We start from the raw sequence: 22,116 nt of genomic DNA on the forward strand, positions 1-22,116 counted from the left end.
TCATTTATGAATGGTAAATTTTTATATATTTTTTGTCATATATTCAAAAACAATTTTGCTATTGTAAAATTTTGGGCTTAAAAATTGTATCCAAATTTAAAAATTCATTGTCAACAGTTAAATTTCAACTTGAATTTAAAAAAAAAAAACATTCATTTAGCAGTACTTGCACTGAAAGTTATTTTCTTTATGAGAACATTTCCCACAGGGTCATATAAAAACAAGTTTCAGAGAAAAAATTTTCATAAAAAAAATAAAGGTCTGTTTGAATAAATTTAAAACAATGTTTGAATGTTTAGAATAATGTTCAAATTTCAACTTCCCGTGTGATGTTTACAGAGGGAGCACCTTGCTGTTTAATTAAAAAAAAAAAAAAAAACTCGAAGAAAAAAAGCTTGCTATAATACAGCGTAAGCGACCGTTTAGACTTACAACACTGCACTATCTGTCAAAGCACAAACTACTTTTTCTTATTGGGAGATACAGATACAAAATTTTAAGAGGCTGGAAAGAGAATCGGTAGTAAATTTACCCTGAACAGACCCCTGATTATTTTTATTTATTATTTTCTTTTAACGTTCTCAGATAAAACTTTAAGATAATGGTTGCTTTTGTATATAGGTCCATTTTAAAACAATAAAGGAATTTTTGAAGATTATCTCAATAAAGTTTTAAAAAAATTAAACCGATGACACAATTCAGTAAATTTCCTAACCTATAATCTCAATAATACAGAATAGAAATTGGACAAACTGTTTCTAAGATCTTGGTGGGACAAGTGGGATTTAAAAGTAGTCTCAAGAAGAAAACAGAGGAAAAAAACAATTAAAAGAATTCATTTTTTTTCTTAAAAAATCTTACAATTATTTTAAAGATAGTGTTTGGAAACTTAAAAATTTTTTTTTTCAAATGAAACAATGTTTTTCTTCTTTAGTGTTTGGAAATTTAAAAGATTTTTTTCAAATGAAACAATGTTTTCATGTATATTTTATTTATTTATTGTTTAATAAGTTAATAATATCATTAAACTGGTTTGAAAAACACTTTTTTCTGATTAAAAGCACCTTATTTATTGACCTTGCCTTACTAATTAGGTAAACAATCAGCTGTTCAATATTCATAATACGAAATTAATTAACATTTATTTAAAAGTTGTTCATGATGGTATTAATTGGCATTCAAATTAACAACTGCATATGACATGCAATTAATCACTCATTAACATGTTCTGTTTATAACTTGCAATTGTATTCTAACTAACAACAGTTTACAACATGGTATTAATTGGTGTTCTCATTAACAATTATTTATACCATGTTCTTGAATTAAAAACTTCGACTATTTTAAAAGAGTGCTTAATATATTCCTTAATTTTTTTCCCATTCATTAAAACCATTTCCAATCATCATTTATAACATTTCCAATTATCATTTATCAATTATAACATCCATTTTAGATTTAGGAAAACTGTCTTTTCCAGAAACGAAACAAATTGAAAAAGATTTATTTTAAGAAGATTTAAAGCAGAGAGGTATTATAATACAATATTTTATTTTGTCATTTTTACATAAATTATAATAACTTACAAATTTTCACACATTCATTTTTGCAACACATTTTTCAAGACTCTCAGATATTTAATCTATAATAAGTAATAAATGGACATTGAGTTTCAGACAAAAAATTCAGTAGAAATATTCATGATTTAATTGATCGATTTTTATTTAACAATTATTTTTTTTACTGTTTCATATAAAGCATCATAGTAAATTCTTCAATGATTTTGTGACCAACAAATGCAGTGTTATGTTTCTGTATGGATCAGCAGTCTTTACAACATTATGAAACAAAAATATTTAGATTTTAGGAGTTGTTTGGATCAATAAATTAGCTATGCTTTTAATGAAAATTTTTAAAACAGGAAGAAGAATAAACAAAGATACGAACCAAAATAAATTACTAATTTCACAATTTTGCAACAAAAAGAAATTTTTGGAGTCAAGTTGTATCGTAATATTTTACAAAATCAGTTAATAATAACGGTATGTTTAATAATATACAGGTTTGATCAATAGGAAGCATACTGTAAATGTTTTATAGTTCTTTTTTTGCAATACTTGAACCCTTTTTCCTATGCAGTTTTATGTGATGGCTGTTCCTACTTCTGATCTCATTGGTCTCTTTGAACCTAGACTACATGACATATACTGAGAGTGGACAGAAGTTCTTGTATTTTTTAAGAATATTGGAAAGGTATTTAAATTGTTTACTTCAAATCTGTAAAAGAAAAACATTACAGTAAAATATTGGGGAATAATATTGTGGATGTTGAGAATCCTGCAATGACACAAGTTAATTCATTAAACTAAGTTGTAGTTTATTTACGTCGCACTAGAGCTGCACAATGGGCTATTGGCGACGGTCTGGGAAACATCCCTGAGGATGATCCGAAGACATGCCATCACAATTTTGATCCTCTGCAGAGGGGATGGCATCCCCGCTTCGGTAGCCCGACGACCTGCATGCGAAGTCGAGCACTTTACGGTAGAACAGTTTAACGAGGATCAATACCGCACACCCTCGGTCCCTACACAGACTGATTCAATTCATTAAACTAACACACTTCTCCCTATCACTGTGAGATATTTTTATCGCACAATTTTTATAAAGTATACTTAAATGTTTAACATTGTCATTGCATTAAACATAAATGTTTAAAAAAATTTCTGAGTTTACTAATTTTTATTTTTAAATGAAAAAAATTACATACAAATCTTTGAAAAATATATGTCCATTGCTTCAGATGATGAGAGAATATTGATATTTTGTTGGGATTTTCCCATCCACTCTCAATAAGTTTTTAAAGTCGAGCATTTGTCCTCAACTTGAACTATATTACAGGAATATATTACATTGCAATTATTTAACACTTTTTTGTAGCAAAATGAAAAATATGAAGAATTTTTTAATGCATTTTCTGACATTGATATTATACGAATCTCGATGATAATTTCTCTAAATTTCCGCCATTAAGAATAAGACACATTTAAGAAAGATAGGTTTTAACAAACTTTTAAAAACATTTCTTATAATAGTAATATAAACTTGTTTTGCATTTTTTCATCCTAAAAGAAATAAGACTAACGTCAAAGTGTTACACTTTTTATTAGAAATTATTTAAAAAATGGTATTTAAGTCATAAAAGCAAATCTGTATAATATTGACGAAGGAAGAACACCATTCAGAAAGAATTTTTTAGTATCTTATAAACAAAAAAGAATCACAGTTCCCTTATTTACCCTGCAGTCAAAAAAAAATTTTAACGATGAAAAATTATTTTATATTTTTATTTTTACATTGTTAAACATTTTCAGCGTTACTCATAATGAAAAACGAAAAACAATCAAATTTCTTTAACTCTTAGGACAATCTTATAGAGATGGAAAAGAAATTCTTTCTTTCTCATTTCTTGACGCCACATTTTTCCCACTATGACATCTTTACATTTGACTTTCAGGCATGCTGGTACGTGTAACAATCAAATAAAGTTTTATAAAAATTAAAATATTTTTTTTTAAATTGGTGATTGTTAAATTTTGCCAAAATGGTTGAAACTAGTGTGGAGTAAGGAGTTATCAACAATGTCAACCTTCATCTATGAAAAGGCACTCCAACATAGAATTGAGTTAACCTGTCTTAGATACTAGTGAATTGGAATTATATTTTTGTAGTGGTAGATACACTATAGTACTCCACCAGAATTTTATGTGTGGTAGAATTGGACGAACGGGTACCACTAGTTGATTCATTGTTTTTTGTGAGAAGCCGGGATCACCGTATTTTTTGAGTGCTGATCGTGAAATGTCTAGTATGTTCATGGTCATAGTCGCTCCTGTGTTGCCCTTAGCAGTCGAGTGTGTGTGTGATCCAGACTGAGAAGCAATAGTGTGAGGAGGACAATGTCGCAATCACAAGCAGCAAGTCAACTGTTCAATGTGGACCATCCATCGAAGTAGACGTGTTCAAATCGTAGTGGGCGTTTCCATCAAGGGCTTAAAAATTTTACACAGAAATTTGCATTCACACAATTTTACATTAAATCATACGAGATTCATATCGCACAATTTCAAAATCACACATTGAGATTCATGTAATTTAAACAAATAAACTCACATCGACATTTTTATTAAAACATTGACAGCATTCTGTAGATAAATTCTTCCAACATTTCTGGTAGTTTTTCAGCTATTCAAAAAGTGTTTTTGCATATTATAACTTTTTTGAATTTCTATTTAAAACTTTTTTTTTTATCAAAATTATCCCTGTGGTATAAATTAATATGGAGTAATAAAAACTAAAACATTTTTTGCATTCTGTTATTTGCACCTAAATTTCGTCAAAATAAGATGGCGAAGAGAGGGTTGAAACTAGTTACAAGAGTTAATTGCCAGCAGAAGTTTTTTTTAACTGCAATTTTGTGTTTGCATACAGTTTTTCATTTCATCTAAGTCTACAGGACATGCAGTGTGTTGTCCTTTTTAAAATAGATATTTCTACAAAGAAAAAACAGTATTTTTGATGTATTTATACTGCAAAATTAACTCATTTCTTCATTTTAGAACCCAAGAAAGTTATTAAGATGGTTGTATGGTAGTTATATTTTATCTTTTTCTTTTTACTCTGCATTTTAAACAGAAGATGGAAGTTTCTTATTGTTCAAATCTGGCAATAAACTCTAGCATCAAGAAAATAGCCTTCTGAATTTTACAGAAAAATTTCACTTTCAGACAACACTAAATCAATGTGACTGCATGTAGAGAATCAAATTAACATAAAATATAATAATTTTTAATTGCAAAAAAATATTACCATGCCTCTTTAAATGGAATCACATTTGAACCTGAGCAAGAACAACATCTCTAATGCCATCTGTCTGAAATAAAAAATAATAATTTTTAATAATCCTTTTTTTTTAATTTTTTTTTTTTAGAAAATTATAAACAGAATTTTGAATACTTTTTGGAGAAGCTTGTCAACAAAAGTTTGTTAATATTATGGATTAAAATGATCCTTTATTAATAAGTTAAGTTTTTTGATATCCAATTTATTAGAACTATTATACAAATATAGAAAAGTTACTCTTAATTCACAATTCATTATTACTCTTTGGTTTACATTTCATATTATAATGCAAAGTTTGAAACACAAACAATTATTTATTTAGTTTTTATTTTGATGAGCTTTACAAATAATTATATTGAGTTGTATAGGTGAGAAATTCTATAAATTTTCTATAATTTTTTTTTCCAATTTTGCCCAGAAAAATAGCAAAGCATGTGAACATTTAGTCAAAATTAATTTGTTTAATGATTTAAATATCATTTAATTAAGTTTTCCGACAAAATTTGTAAAATAAACAATTATAACTTGCGTTTACCTCCTTTGAATATGAACCAATCTGTTTTTCCTTCAGCTGAATTGATAACAAATGATTTTCTCATATAGTGATTTATTTACGAAGTGAACCTTATTCTAGATAATTAAGTCTGAGGACAATATTTTGACTGAAATGTACTCATTTAAGAAGTTCTTCCTCACAGGATGTCTGTTTTTTTTTTCCATTTCTAAAAAAACAATTTAGTCAAGAATAACAAAATTATAGTTACTCTTGCACTAAAAAAAATTACTACCTAAAAAATCTCTTTATTTGTCTTTTTGTGTTAGATATTGTAAAACAATATTTTTAAAGCTGTGAAAAATCTAAAAACTAAATTAAATTCATTTAGAACTTAAACTTAAATATCAAGAGGAAGCTGCCTTATAACTAAATTCAAATACCAAAAAATTATAATAATTAGTGATATTAAACACTATCTTTTAATAACTACTTTAAAATTTGAAATATATTAGGAATTTTTTAATCCTAATGTTCTTATATTTATGTAAGCTGAAAGTTTTTTAAAAAAAAATTTACCAATTTTTTACTCTCACATGAAATGTTAATTTAAATTACACTTAAATATTGAGGGAAATCTACCTTATAACTAAAATAAAATACCATAAAAATTACATTAATTTGCGAAATTAAACACTATATTTTAATAACTGCTTTAGAATTTGGAATATATTAGGCTTAGTATTAAGCTTTTATATTTATGCACACTTGAGGTTTAATAGAAGTTTCATTTGATACCAATTGTTTACTCTCAAATGAAATGTTAATTCAAATTACATCAGAATATATAGGCTATATTCATACATATATAGTTGGCATATTGAGACTTTTCACTGATGGTTAGAATTGTAAGGCAAATAATAAAAAATACTAATGATTTATTAAATTATTAATAAAAAACACAGGATGAAGTTTAATTTCTTATGCCCAAAACATTTTGCATAAATAAGTACTATTGAAATTTTCAACTTATCTTTTTTTGTTATATTTTTATGTATTTTTAAGATAAGTATGTTCACTTACTGAAAATTGCCTTAAATATTTCTGTAGTAGTAATGCATGAAATATTCACATTTTTTTTTACCAAGTTTTATTTTAAGAAATTATAAGTCAAACTTCCGCAACTTAAAGACATAAAAATATATTTTAAATGCTGTCATTATATAATTCATAGTCATTACATAAATCATTATATGTCTATCATCACATATTAATAGTCATTATATAAATCATAGCATTGATTGTTTTCATCACTGGAATGCTATATATAACACAGCTATTTAACATATATCTTATAAGGAATTCCATTTAGCTGCAATATTAGACATTTGATACATGATATCAGAGCATATTTTCTTTATATTAATTTATTAAATAGCCATCAATAAAATAAATTTAAATATATGTATATTAATTTTGAATGGTAAAAATATAAAGAACACAAAGACTAGCTTTTAAAAAAAAATCAAAACAAGGTTTTTATTCATTTTTCTTCTTCAAATAAAAATAAGCTCATCTGATTTTATTTTTCAGAAAAGACCATTTTTGAAACCTTGTCAATGATTCAATTAAAAAAATTTCAAACAAAAAGAAAGAAGAGCTCAAGAAAGAAGTTTAAGAAGTCTGTCATAATTCTTAATCCAAAAGTGATTCTTTATGGTTTGGAAATATTTTAAGTTTACTAATATATAATAATTATAAAATTCATATATGTAAATAAATTGACGGAAAACATGAACAAATGATAAAAATAATGAATTTATTTTTGTTGCTATAAACAAGGCATTGGAACCAATCAGTGAAAGTTCGATATCTCTCATATATCTGTATTGTACTGTTAAGTGTCAATGTTTGCAGAAATTACAGAAAATCTGGCAATGATTATATAGAAAGTGAGTTGATTTTATCGTTAATACTATTATTTTTGGCTTGAAAAAACATAAATAATTAGTGATGTCTTTTATTGTTTATTATCAGTGCAAATTATCTCTAAAAATTTTATTATCTTCAAAAATTACTTGTGTAAAACTTTCTGTAGACAGAGTTCCACTTAAAATAAAACAGAGATACTGTGCCTGGTGATCGAAATATGATTTCTGGCAAATTGACAATTTCCTGAATCAAACAGATTGAATAATTGTCAAGGCTGTGTCGGTTTACAAAATGTAATTATTATTTTATTCCTTAGCATAAAAATACATATAATATATATATCATAGCTGCCAACAAGGATAGGAAAACTCCAGTAGATTTTACGAAATAATATAAAGTTCATCATAATTGTTACATAATATACTAAATATTTACACACAGGGATTTTTATAGTAATCAAAATAGAAAAATTGCAATATTTTTCACATTACGATTGACAATAAAATTACTTGAAATGTTATGCATTATGTATACTCATAATTTCGAATATTAAAAGGCATTTAATTTATCAAAGATAGTTAAAAAAGTTTTTTAAAATTAAATTAAAAAGAGAGTTCTGAATAAAAATAAACTGAACATCTTATAACAAAAAAGTAAAACAATGTAACATAAAAGGCTTCAATTAATCTTTTTATGTTATTCCTTTTCTGTAATTCCTTTTTTTAATTTACTATTCAAAACGAAATGCTTTCTCACACTTTTAAATTCACATCCTGTCCTTTAATCTATTATTTATTCTGTTTATCGTCATTTTTTGGTTGAAGTATGCATTAATTAAAAGTAAGACATTTTTCCCTTTGCTCTTTGTGGGAATAGCATGACCTATTTAATAAATTAATTACAATTACCATTAAGATTTCCCTCATTTCCTAAAACAAGACATTTTACAAATTGTCTTTGCAAGATATTCAATAACTCTTATGAAGCAACACGACAATTTTGTGCCACTCTCTCTCTCTTGTCCATCATCACATAATGATTAAATAAAATTAATTTTCTCTCTTTAAAATCCTGTGCCTGTTTGTTCTGCTCACACGAATATATATATATATATATATATATATATATATATATAATGTATTTGAAAACAGAAAAGCATAATTAAAATACTAACTGTAATAGCAAACATGGCTTCCGCTTCCTCTAATGCATTGGATTTCAAAATGTGAGCGCGTCTCTCATTCTCTGTCCAAGACAGCAGTAGGCGTGTGGTGCAAGCATGTCCCCAACTTTCTCCCAAAGCTGGAATCAATTGAGAAGTCCCATCATCTTTGACTTTAGTGGTCATCTGATTAGTAAGAACAACCTGAAAAACGAATCTGACATTAAATAGTCGCCGAGCTGAGAAAATTGATTATTATGATGGAAATTTTTTAGAAAAAAAGTGCAGTAATTATTTAAAAAAACAAGAGATATGGGGAGATGAATGAGAGAATTGATATCAGGGGGAGTTATTTCATATTGATAGAGCAAGGGGAGCTTGACTTTTGGCATCAATATAAATTTAGAGTTGCTACCATTTAAATCATATAACATTTTATTAAAAATATGCATCTTAATTTACTTAAATTTCAAACTGCGAAAAATATTTTATAAATGGTATAAATCGTCTTAGAAACTTGTACTAATAGTTCATAATTACAAATGAGTTTTTATTACAAAATATAATAACCTGGAATATTTTTTAATAACATTGTTGTAAAAATCATTAAGTAATAATAATGATGCATACAACATATTGTAAAAAATTTAAATGCATTAATACTCAAGTCATTATTTGTAGGGCAAAAGAACAAAATTTTAAAAAATAGACACAAAATAAAATTAATCATTAAGAACAATATTGTTTAAGAGCAAATGGGTGTCAAACTAATGATCACTATTTCTATTGACATTCCTTTAGTAAAAGAATATAATTGACAATTAAATGAAAATAAGAAATCAGATGTAGAATGAATAAAATACTGCTTTCTACTAAAATAAGCAGTAATAACTCCCCTTGTCATTTGCCAGGAGCATTAGAGTATAGTTATGAGGTTCAACTATCTTAAGCAGGAGTGTTCGGTAAATTTTTAAGACAGTTTTGGCTCATACAGGTAAGAAAAAAGAATACTGGGAGAGAAAAGCTCCCCTCTTTGAAATATGCAATTTTTGGTTTTCATAGCAGTGGACGGCTTTAGACTTCATGACCTTTCTAAAGACAAATTATATGAATTCTTAAACATACATGCTTACAGATTTAAATATAAATTTTCTTGCTGAGTACGAAGAATAGCTGAAACAAACTGAGCTATAAGTTAAGCAGAAATGGAAGGCTGAAAGAGAAGAATTCACACAAACGGTTGGATATTTTTATTTTAATTATGTTTGTTAAGTTATTCAGGTTAAATAATAATTTAGAACAATGTTTTAAATTTAAAGATGCTTCATAATTTAATGAAAAAGATACGCGTTTTATAAACGAATATCAACCAGCTATACTTTCTTTTTCCAAGATTTTCTGTTAGTTTTATTCCATTTAAAACAAAGTTGTTATAAATTTATGTAAAAATAAAGAACATGTTATGTACCCAAGCAGTGAAACACTTATAAATTAAATTGAGTAATTATTTTAAGACTTCATATATACAAAGCCAGAATATATCGTACAAGTATCCAAAAAGTGAGCAAAATAAAGAATTGGGAAAGCAGTTCCAGGGGTCAGCATGCTCAGAGGTTGGCCCCCTAGTAATTATATATTTTACACTATATAAAATATATATATTGACACAAAGTGTGCATTCAATAAACAAAATATAAAGTTCAATAATTTTACAAGAGCAAAGCATTTTAATAAGTAAGTAAATACTTTAAAACTTTATATATACAAAGCCAGAATATATCGCACAAGTATCCAAAAAGTGAGCAAAATAAATAATTGGGAAAGCAGCTCCAGGGGTCAGTATGCTCACAGATTGGCCCCCTAGTAATTATATATTTCACACTATATAAAATATATATATATATATCGTCACAAAGTTTGCATTCAATAGTCAAAATACAAAGTTCAGTAATTTTTAAAGAGCAAAACATTTTAATAAGTAGGTAAATATTTTAAAACTTCATATATACAAAGCTAGAATATATCACACAAGTATCCAAAAAGTGTGCAAAATAAAGAATTGGGAAAGCAGTTCCAGGGGTCAGCTTGCTCAGAGGTTGGCCCCCTAGCAATTATATATTTTACTCTATATAAAATATACACAAAGTGTGCATTCAATAAACAAAATACAAAGTTCAGTAATTTTAAAAGCGCAAAGAGTTTGCATTTTAATATGTAAATATTTTACAGTAATTTTAAATGAGCAAAACATTTGCATTTTAATTAATTTAAATAAAGAACGAAAATTTTTAAGTATTGTTATTAAAAAATTCAGAAAAAGAAACTATTTTTTTTTTTGTACAAAAGGTTTGAAAGATAGGTTTGAAGTTTTTTTTTAGAATGACTCATTCAATTCCCTTTATTTGGAACATAACTCATTCTTTTAGAATAAAATGACACATTTAAGCAATCTTAGAAACATAATCCTTCCATTATTTTTTTTAAACTTTGTAATTTTATTCACACATTTATAGAAAATAATATCAGTGTATCATAGGACGTAACTTAAGGCAGCTACTCAAAAAATTATTCCTGATATTGGTTTTCTGTTAGAGCACTAATTAATTGCAAGACTAAAGTTTCACAGCTAACAAAAAATAATCATAAAAGTTATTGAGCTTCATTATTTAAACTGCATGAAATTTATAACTATAATAATAAAAATGAGACACATAAATAATAATTTACTTTTAATAACATAGGGAAATTGCTTATAAAATTATTCTTTTAACTTGCCATGCATAAATATGCCATACCCTATCAATAAACCACTGATGTCCCCCTAATGACTTATAAATGATACATAGATAGTGTAATGCACACTTTCTATTGACAGGCTAAACTAAAAGTCATTGCAAATTGAACAGAGTAAAAATATTTAATTATTAAGCTTCCAATATTTAAAAGTTATGAAAATATTGATCTAATAGTTGTATTAAATTTAATACTAATCTAATATTAAAATTTAATGCAATCTGCTGAAGGGTATAACTTTAAGTACCACAGAATTTTCTGCAAAGATCTAAAAAGATTAAATTCCTCCGATAGTCTCATTTTGTGAATAAATAAAAAAATTAAATGAAAGATTTAATAAATACTTACAGCAACATTAAAGTAATTTGCAATTTTTGAATGAAACAATTAAAATAAAGATTTAATAAATACTTACAGCAACATTGAAGTCATTTGCAATTTTAACTAAGCTTTGCATTATGCCATTTAAGAGTCTATTTCTCAAAGAATAGCTACCATCAAAACCATAGCGAAAATGAAAAGCAATACTGTCCACAACAATTAAAGAGACCTAAGATTATATATATATAAAAAGGTTTATTTAAAAATATATTGGTTATTTGAATAAACTATATGATATGTGTAGATTATATTTTAAGACAAAACTAAATAAAGGTAAAAAAAATACTTGGAAAATAACTAGTGCATAAGTGAAAAAAATTATAAATAAATAAAATCTGCAAGATTATTATTAAGCATGTTAAATAAGTTCAAAAGATAATACAGTGGTAATAAATAATTAAAAATAAAAGTAAGCACGATGCTCATAAAATTTCTTTATAATTTTATGTTTTTTCTTTTTTTTTTAAATGAGCAAATAAATTTATAGAAATTGTGAAAAAGTTAAAAACACATTTCTTTTAAGCCATCAGAGCAAAGATAGTTTTAAGATTCAGGCTTTCTCTTTTTAAATTAAAAATGCTCCTTTTTTTTGCGAGATGATAGAGATCCTTTAGTGAAATTTTTTTTTATTCACTCTCACCCAAGTTTAAGAATACCAAACTGGTGTTTACTTGATATATATTTATATATATATATATATATATATAAAGAGAGAGAGAGAGAGAGAAAGAGAGAGAGATTATTAAGGGTGATGTAGAGTTAGATCAAGTATTATCTTTATCAAGTATCATTTTTCAATCAGTGCCAAAGCTAAGACAAAAGCTCAGAAAAACATAAAACATTAAAATTTTGTAATTATGCTCTATAAAATACATTTTTTAAATAAAATGAAACGGAAATTGTTAAAAAAAAATATTTATTGGCAACTAAAAGAAAATTGCGAATTATATAATATCCACATAATTCTCTCTAGATAAATATGGGAGATAATGGAAAGATAATCTGATTCTAGAACATCCTTATAGATCCTTAAACTACGACTACAAAAAAAAAAAGAGATCTTGGGCTCAGAATTTCAAGAACTACTTAAGCTCTATTCTATAAAACAAAAACTACTTCAATTCTAATGTGTACCATGGGTTACAAAAAAACATATAAAAGAAATAAAATACATTCACTATAGCAGAGTTCACTTGATATTCACGGCACATGAAGTAGTTCGACTATAAGAGATTCATGTCACAAAGAAAATCGCTGGAAAAGGATGCATAACTTAAATTTACTAGGCAAGAAAATACTGTAACAAACTAACTACGGGCTTTGGAATATTATTTACTAACATTAAATCTGATTAAGTCAGATTTAATGAGGTATTAGGTAGAAGAAAAAAAAAACATTAAGTTTAAATTTTTTTCAAATTGCTTTCTGCTAAAGTTGCTTAACTCATGAAAACATTGCAATAAAAACAATTTGAAACAAAATGCTTGCATATATTTTGTAATATAGTTTTAAGAATAAGAATTTTAAACCTTTGAAATAAAGTTTTATTTAGGTAAAGGTGAAGTAAAGGTAAACATATTTTTATAATTTTGCCAAATATTTTTGAATTACAATTTCTCATTTTAGCCAGTTTTATTAAATTTGTCAGTTGCATATTGAATCAACAACAACACCAACAAACAGAATATTTTAGATACAAAAATTCCAAGATTGAAATCAAATTATTAAGTCATTTTGCAATTTTTAAATTGGTATTAACAATAATGTTAAAATTTAAGAAAGAAAAATTTTAATTTACATACAAATATATTTTAAAAACAACAAAAATTAAAGAACTTTAAATTTTTTAAAAAATGATAATTTTAATTGAATCCACAAAGTCTGTGCAAAACTAGTTTTTCTTTAATTAATTGGAAAAAAAGTAATAAGCAATAAGAATTACACAGACATTTAAAAAGTTTAATTAAGATAAAATGTATTTCAAATAAATTTTTAATTTTAATCATTTGTATAAATTTTTTTATTTGCATGTACTATACATAACAACATTTCAAACGGAAAATTTTAAATGTATTTTAAATTACAAAGAAAGTAACCTGCTAATGTATTACGAATGAACTAATATTAAGAAATATGTGAAGATATTAAAATTTCAAAATAAAAAATTAAAGTTTACATACATGTAAAATTTTGAGAACACAGAGTTTTAATCCATTGACAGTTCTGCACGTAAAAATTCGCATTTTAATCTGCAGTCTTCTCTGCATAGCAAAACCGGTTTTTCCATGTTAATAGATAGTTGAATAGTGTATAGGGGAGAAACATTCTCCCAATTTTACCCTTTTGCTTAACCGCCAGTGGGTTGAATTGGTATCTTCGATTGAGACAGGCTGTTTTCCTCAAAGCATACTATTTTTCCAATTATTTGACAGATAAAGAATAATAAACAGTAAAAATTTTTGTAGATTTTGAAAAAAAAAAAAAAAACTGGATGCTTAAAAGATTAGATGAACAAACACAAAATACATTTTAAATATGATTTCATGTTTTAATCATTTGCCATAAATTTTTTATTTATTTAATTTTCTTTCTATTGTCCTAAACTGTCTTAAAGTGTCCAAAACCTTGAACTTTGGTAAAAGGTGAAAAAATTCTGAAAGGTGTAATTATTGTACACATAATTGCATATATTAATAAATACTTGATATTTGTGTACAATTTGCTATAACTTGTTAAAGGAAAATGATATAATGGGAAAATATTTTTGTTTTGAAGCTCCACAATTCATTGAACAACAAAATTGAATACCTTTAAAAAATAATAAATATGCTTTCAATAATGATAAATTATGTTTTTGCACAAGGATAAAGAATGTAATATTAAAAATAATAATAAACTTTTTTAATAAAACAAAATCTTATCTTCATTTTGTTTCTTGCTCAAAAATTAACCTTTTATTTTTCACAATATTTTTTTTTTTAAATTGTGACAATTTTAATAAAAGGATTTTGGACAGTTTAAGGCAGTTTCGGGCAAAGGGGTGTTGGACAGGACCGTTCAAACTGTGGATTAATCCATTCTGTCCTAAACCTTGCCAACTCTGATTTATATACATTTACAAGTATTTGTACAAGGCGGGTTACAATAAAAATACTACAAGAAAATTACTCACATTTTTATGTTGCTCAAGAAACTTATGTAAAACATTTATCTGAGCAATAACTTCTGTATATGATTTACAAGAGTAGTAATGTACTTTTTGTAAAATTTTGTCTATACTAAACTCTAGAATATCAGGACCTATTAATTAAATAAAATATTTAAAATAATGAATAAATAAAATAGATTTAAAACATTAAACAATAATGAAATGTTTTTTTCGAACCTTTTAAACCAGCTTTATACTTGTTAATGGAGCCATTAGCTATTTGCACCAGCCTTTGAACAATAAAGCTTCCTTCTGTATCAATATAAAATGCTTCACCGCTTAAACCACTGATTGACTTCGGGATTTGAACATTCGTGCACAGTTGCATGCTAAAATGGATGTAATAAGATTTAAATTACATTTTCAATACAAAATTCATACATTTTAAAATGGATATTACAATAAGTCTTAATTTGTAAAAAAAAGTCGAAAATTGTCATAAATTTTTTATATAAAATAAAAATGTTGTAACATAGAATATGCTAAATATACAGCATTGAGAAAAAAATAATTATCTATCTCATATGTCACAAAATGTTTTAAAAAAATATATAATGTAATGATAAGCTACATTTTAATATGGAGACCATCTTTACAGTTAAAAACTTCACCTCCCAAGTAGAAAATAAAATTATTCCGTAATTTGTTCTGTTACCTTGTGGAAATTTTGGAATCATGCTCAGCGCGTGTAAAGAAACAATACTAAGGAATAGTTTGATGCTTTGAAAAAACATGCAAAAATATTGCTCGAAATCTTTTAGTATAACTTTGATACTCTTAGGAAATTATTATTGGAGTTATTTCTTACCTAACTTCTGATATGTTCAATTTTTTTAGCATTGCAAGGTAATATGCATTATTATGTGTGCATGCATTAGGAATTTTAGAAACACTGATAACATTTTATTCCTTATATTACTTCAAATACACTAATATCCTGAATATTTCAGAGCAAAATTTCTTTCTCTACACTTTATGTGTTTTCACAAGCATTGCTAACATAAAGAAATATAATACTTGTACAGATTATATATTCTGAATAAAATTTTTCTGCTTATTATTTGTGTTGTCAAAATTCATTTTTCTTCATACTAAACTAATCCTATAGCAAATACAGCAACGGCAAATAAGAGTTTTTAATTGATATTCTACCTTATACATACTTCAGTGTTTTCACTACAGCGCGAGAACGCGAGAATCTCGCATATTTTTTTCTTTTCTCGCATTAAAAAATTATTACTGCGAGAAATTCGCGCATTCTATAAATCAATTTCAAAATTCGCGAATTTCTCGCATTTTGGAAGAAGCTTCGAATAACGCTATTTAAAATAAAATCCGTTTCACTTTTCTTCCTGGATCTTCCATTATTTTCAACATTTGCTCCGTTATCTAGCTTCCTTATTTACCAGTATTGTTCAGAACCTTTACGAAGAACAACAGAACCCCTTTCAGAACACATTTCTCTGCAACCACGTGTTTACCGTAGGTAAGGTTTTTTCATGTAAGACGTTCAAATATTTTATGCACTAATGTAAGATGGACAAATACCTAGTAGAGGCAAAATCTTCTATGATGATGCAGCAAGAATATTCAATGCTTTAAAAAATAGAAGACGTTAAAAATGTATTATAATAAAAGAAATGATTTTTTTCTTCAAGTCTGTGTTTTTTTAGTTTTTAGAAATCTCACTTAACTTTCTGAAATCTCACCCTGTTTTTGAGAAAGGGTGAGAAATTCTCACCCATTTTTTTTCTATGATGAAAACACTGTACTTACTCATAAAAATAGATTTTTCTTTGAGACTTTGTATATAAATCTATGCAATAATTACTTACTTTACTTAATAGAATAACCCTAAGCCATTTTTAGTTTAAGTATTACTAAAAAGCATTTATCAATCAAATCTTTCTCCAATTCTTAAATTACCTAACATAACATTTTGTCATTACCTAAACAATTTTGAATAACATGCTTAGTTTACAATCAAGTACATTGCTAATTCTATTAATTTATTTATTTTCATATATAAGTACACATTTTATGTACATAAGTTGTAACTTAATTAAAGTTAACAGGCAAGAAAACACTTAATAAAAATAAAAGCTTAAGTAAACATCTGCAATTATATTATTTTATATTAAATATTTAAAATACCATCTATTTACTTTCAAAACTAAGTTACTGACAAAGTGGAAAAATAAAATAGGAAGAATTAAGAAAGTATTTTCCAAGTAGGTGAAACTGATTTCTTTAATCAAATTTTATAGAACATAAAGAACTCAATACAATAATCAAATGCATGAAATTATGTGATTTATCAATTTAATATTAATCAAATTCTATTCTATAAGTGTTTAATAAAGACTTTAAAAATACATTTTATTTCAGCATAGAGTAAAATATTTAAAGAATGCAATTGTATATTTTTCTGTTCTTGAAAATTTGATAACAATAAGCAGGCAGCAATTGCCAGCAATCATACAAACCAGTAATACAATAAGAGTTAGCTACTGATGGCTTGTACCACTAACCATACAAACCAAACCATTAACCACTTTTTTATTAATTATTTACAAATTAAAGAAACAATGCTATTAAGTCAATGTTTTTTTCTTGTAACACACTAAATAAACAAAATATTTCTTTGGTTATAAGGAAGAATTAAAGTGAATAAAAAAATTGCAAAAATAATCTGTGCATGTAGAAACAAGCTACTTATGGGCAATAGAAAACAATACCAAAGTTGTGTTTTTCCAGATCCGGGTGAGCCACAAATTTCTGTAACTTTCTTCAATGGTATTCCACCTTTTAAAATTCTATCAAGTGCTGCGCATGAGGTTGTGATGGGATTCAAAGATTTTTCAACTTTTAATACTTCAAATGCACTCAGACCAAGACTATGAGTAACAGAAAGAGACGAAACTGGGGGAAAGACTAAGTCCAAAACTTCTAGTGCCTCTTCCGCAGACAATCCAGCTTCTGAAACATACAAGAGCATAAAAGAGTTGCTTACCTAGGAATATTCTATTACTCTATTATTATCCTATTACTAATATCGCATGTGAGCCATTTTTCCCCAAAAATATAATTAAGCAGATAAAGATTAAAATTTAAAAAACAAAAGGTATAAGCAAGATTTTATAAGAGCTAGCACAAATTTATCACGACAACTTCAATTTAATTTTTAAAAACTTTATGAAGAGCAATTGTAGTACTGAGTCATTTATATTTGTGGTAACAATAAATAAATTATTTCTTTCAAAAACAGAGAGGATAAGAAATAGTAACTATTCCTATAATTAATACATAACTAGTTCTTGAATGAATATTATAAGAAATGTATTACACATAATACATTTCTTATAATATTCATTCAAGAAATACTATTCTTATGTGACCTGCTTGGAAACCGTAAATAGTTAAATTACTAGAAGTACAGATTGCCTTAAATCTTTTACTATTTAATTAAATTAAAATTAGCAATATATCCTTATTTATTTTATTCTCTTTTGACGACTGTGATTATAAATTAATTAAATGTTACAATTTAGACTAGTGTAATTGTAGGTTAGATTATGTAATGGTAAGATTTTAAAATTTACAACAACAACAACAAAAAATCACATGATAAAATGTAACAAATAATGACAGCCCTGTGTCAGAATTGCGGTAGCATTACAGAATTACGGTAACATTACAGAGGTTTTGCAGAAAGATTTTTCATTTGAGAAAGGGGAAATTTTGGTTTTCCTTTCTGCATAATTTTTCAAAAAATGTTTTTTTTCTTCTTCTTTTCTGCTGAATCTTTTTTTAAAGATGTCTTTCTTGCACATCAGATAGGAAAGAAATAACCATGGTTTTTCAATTCTCATTTGAGATTTTTTAAAAAAAAGGGGGGAAAACAGTAATTACTGGCTTTAGCTAGAATTTCAGAATAATAATATAAAATAAAAAATTCAGAAATCGCAAAAGATTAAAAGATAGTTTGCCCCAGAAATTATGTTTTTTTCTTTTTCCTTAAAGAACACCATATTTTACATACACTTATTTAAGTGTCTCTTTTTTAAAGAGTAATATTTGCGTAATCTTTATTTTGGGAGTTAATACACAGATTTTACAATTTTTAATTTATGTCCGAATTTTATATTTACTATCGTTTAATTTACTTGCGAATTTTAATTTGTGAAATGATCTAAAAAATTCGAAAGAAATAATTAGTGCATTTTTCTACCTACAAAATGCAAGAATATCATGTATAATATAAAAATTAAAAAAATATTACATTTAAATTTTTTATTCTATACTTCAAATTAGCAACTGTAACTTCACGTTTCTATTACTTTAAATTAGTAATTGTTACAATTAAAAGTATCTTAAAGCAAAATTTTAGTTCTAAGGAAATTTGTCGCAGAAAGCTCGAAAAAATTCTGCTACATGGAATGACAGTTAAAACAAAATATATTTAGTTCAATATCTCAAAAACTCAATAAATTTTTAAATTCCTTTGATATAATAAAAATCAAAATTATAATTTCTACTTAATACAATTAGTGATGATTATTTAAGGAGTATTTCCGTATAGTGACCTGTCGAGACAACTACAATTGCCTAGAAGTCGCATGGATTTTAAGCTTTCAAATTATGTTAAAGGTTTGCCTGAGAGTGGCTACGATAAATATGTGTGATATCTTATTTTAAGTTTCTCGGGAGTAACTGCCTAGAAGTTGACATGATTTGATGATTAGTGAGTCACAGATAATGACACAAAAATCTTCATACTGTTTGTCTAAGATAGGTACTCTTCCCGTCACCAAGTCTGCGGCAGTCTGGTGCTATGGAAACAAGAAGGAGGCACTTTAGGGAGGGTAGCTTCAATGATAGCTCGAAGAAAGAGGACTCGTTTTCTCTCGCCAAAACCAGTCCTAAAGATGGGATCCCACACCCCTACTTGAAATAATCATACCTCATTACCATAGTCACAGCCACATCTCCAGACGAATGTCTGAAAGAGTACTAGACTTTGACAAACAGTATTATTCTTATTATTTACTTGTAAGCAAATATTGGCATAATTTTATATAGCAATGTTTTAAACAAAGTACTTAAGAGAAACCTACACATGGAAGACGAATTTGTGACTATTCTCCAAGGTTTTTGATTGTCATAGCAAAAATCCAATCCTGGGAGGAAAAATTTTCCATATCATCAAATCAATTAAAACAAAGCAAAGCTAATAATATCCCTCAGATAAATGTGTCATCTAAATTAAAGATCTTAAATTTAAGTATTATTTTTCTAAACTTTTCAAATTTCAAAGTCCTCAGTCATTTTAAAAAGTACTGCGCTGTTGAGTAATTATTCAATCGTTGAAAAATTGTTTCAAACAAAAATTCCCCCCAATATTGCACAAGATGGTTCAATGTCATTTTTAAATTATGTGCTTGTCAAATTATTTTTTAGGATAATATAAAGAATATTGCCGTAATGCATGGAAATGACTAATTTAAAACAAAAATCGTGACTCATATTCAAACCAAAGAAAAAAACTTAAAGATTTTGATAAACCTACTCTCTTTTATTCTTAAATCTTTAACAACTCGCTTAGATTTAATAATAATAAAAAATAAAAACTGGCAAAAAAATAGAACAGATTGACAATCCCATACCTTTGGCAAGCTCGTTAGGCTTAAAGTTTGACAAATCCTCGACTGTTAGAAATCCAGAATTACAAAGTTTAAAACGAACACTGGATGATATTGGGAAAGTTGACAAATCTCTAGACATAATGAATTAACTAATAATTACATTTTATTGATTGCATACTTTCGATGCTATATTTTTAATATGAAATAATTACAAATGAAAATTATAAGTTTTTACTATTCCTCTATGGTTTCAACATCACATATGTTTGTTTTGAAAGTTACGCATTAATTCGAAAGACCCGCTGCCGGCTGCCTTATTTTGCTACACAAAAAGTCTGCTTCTGATGGTGATGAGCTTAACAGCCATATTAAGAAAAATATCGATGATGTTTTTTACACTAGGAAGCGCTGCAAGCTCTTTACCGTCTATACTTCTGGGTTACTGTTTCTGGTGTATTTTGATTGTTGTAGTTCATCTACGTCGCACTAGAGCTGCACAATGGACTATTGGCGACGGTCTGGGAAGCATCCCTCAGGGTGATCCGATGACACGCCATCACAATTTTGATCCTCTGCGGAGGGGCCGGTGCCCCTACTTCGGTAGCCCAACGACCTGCACGCGAAGTCGAGCACTTTACGGTAGAATAGTTTAACGAGGAAAAATACCGCGCACCTTCTGTCCCTAAGCAGACCTATCCAAGTGGTCACCCACCTGCACACTGACAGCAGCCAGTGAGGCTTGACTTCGGTGATCTGCTGGGAACCGTGTCTCAACGATCAGTCCAATGCGGGACTGGTGTATTTTGAAGCCATTTGGCTTAGAACGTGATCATTCCGTTTTGAGATTCTTTTAAATAGTAGTTCTTGCAAACGTTGTATTTGTTTATTTATTAATTGTGTTTACAATGAATTCTAAGACTAAATATCACATGAAATAACGGTACGCAAATATCATTTTTTTAATTATAATATTAGTTAAGTAGAAGTTTAGTTAAGTGATTTGATAAAATGTGATTTGATCAATAATAAATATGTAAACTTAACAATTGAAAAAAGAATCGCTATAAAACACTTCTTACCTTGTCAGCAATAAAATGCCAACATTAAAATTTAAACCTGAATTATAATTTATAAACTTAATCTTGCTGTTCGAACAATATGCTAACGCTAACGCAAGATGATGCACGGATTTCAACAAGAACAAACAGTAATAAACAAATAGAAAAAGGCCAAATCAGGACTGCCAAAAAAGCAAGTTTTTGAAAATCTAGCAACTATGTCACCTTTTTTCACAATATATATCTGAATAACTAAAACAAATTTTCCCCTCAGACTCCCCAAAATTATTTAATTTAATATCTTATACACTATATATCTTATAAAATTACTAACTTTAATATCTTATGAAATACCGTAGATTTGAGCTCAGAAATTATCTAATTTATTTCTTTTACTGAAAACAAAATTATCCGTTTGAAAATATCGCCTCGCAAAAGCCGTAGTAAGCGGTTGCAAACTTTCTAACCTAGTTCCTAGAGCAGGTATGGTTGTTGTCGTAGATAATTTGTGTCACACTGGACCTGCACAATGGGCTATAGGA

The 22,116-nt window shown here is 27.0% G+C and overlaps 1 protein-coding gene across 3 annotated transcripts; it reads right to left on the bottom strand.

Annotated features, from left to right (window-relative positions):
• Window positions 1-1,534: 1,534 nt before the first annotated feature.
• On the bottom strand, window positions 1,535-20,874 carry LOC107440252 (DNA repair protein RAD51 homolog 3). Of its 3 annotated transcripts, none has more exons than XM_087154275.1 (8): window positions 20,538-20,874; window positions 17,610-17,850; window positions 15,049-15,200; window positions 14,836-14,963; window positions 11,698-11,832; window positions 8,502-8,693; window positions 4,870-4,933; window positions 1,535-2,277 (listed from the first exon to the last, which is right to left on the bottom strand). In XM_087154275.1, exons 1-7 carry the CDS (start codon window positions 20,653-20,655, stop codon window positions 4,889-4,891), a joined length of 1,011 nt encoding a protein of 336 aa, XP_087010401.1. In that variant the 5' UTR covers window positions 20,656-20,874; the 3' UTR covers window positions 1,535-2,277; window positions 4,870-4,888. The 3 variants fall into 3 exon arrangements, with proteins under 3 accessions (XP_087010401.1, XP_087010403.1, XP_087010402.1); XM_087154277.1 differs by lacking the exon at window positions 1,535-2,277 and adding an exon at window positions 2,319-2,337 and having other exon boundaries at window positions 20,538-20,803; XM_087154276.1 differs by lacking the exon at window positions 1,535-2,277 and adding an exon at window positions 2,828-4,052 and having other exon boundaries at window positions 20,538-20,808.
• Between the last annotated feature and the right edge of the window lie 1,242 nt (window positions 20,875-22,116).

The sequence above is a fragment of the Parasteatoda tepidariorum genome, chromosome 10 (genome assembly GCF_982258835.1).
Source record: "Parasteatoda tepidariorum strain Cologne lab strain chromosome 10, Ptep-v5.0, whole genome shotgun sequence".
Classification (NCBI taxonomy): domain Eukaryota; kingdom Metazoa; phylum Arthropoda; class Arachnida; order Araneae; family Theridiidae; genus Parasteatoda; species Parasteatoda tepidariorum.

Bases quoted from the DNA above. Each gene is read 5' to 3' on its own strand.
- LOC107440252 (XM_087154275.1), bottom strand. From the start codon at position 20,655: ATGTCTAGAGATTTGTCAACTTTCCCAATATCATCCAGTGTTCGTTTT. The intron at 11,833-14,835 runs GTGAGTAATTTT...ATATAATCTTAG, and splicing joins TTCTTGAGCAACATAAAAAT to GTCTCTTTAATTGTTGTGGA. The intron at 8,694-11,697 runs GTAAGTATTTAT...TTCGTTTTTCAG, and splicing joins CAAATGACTTCAATGTTGCT to GTTGTTCTTACTAATCAGAT.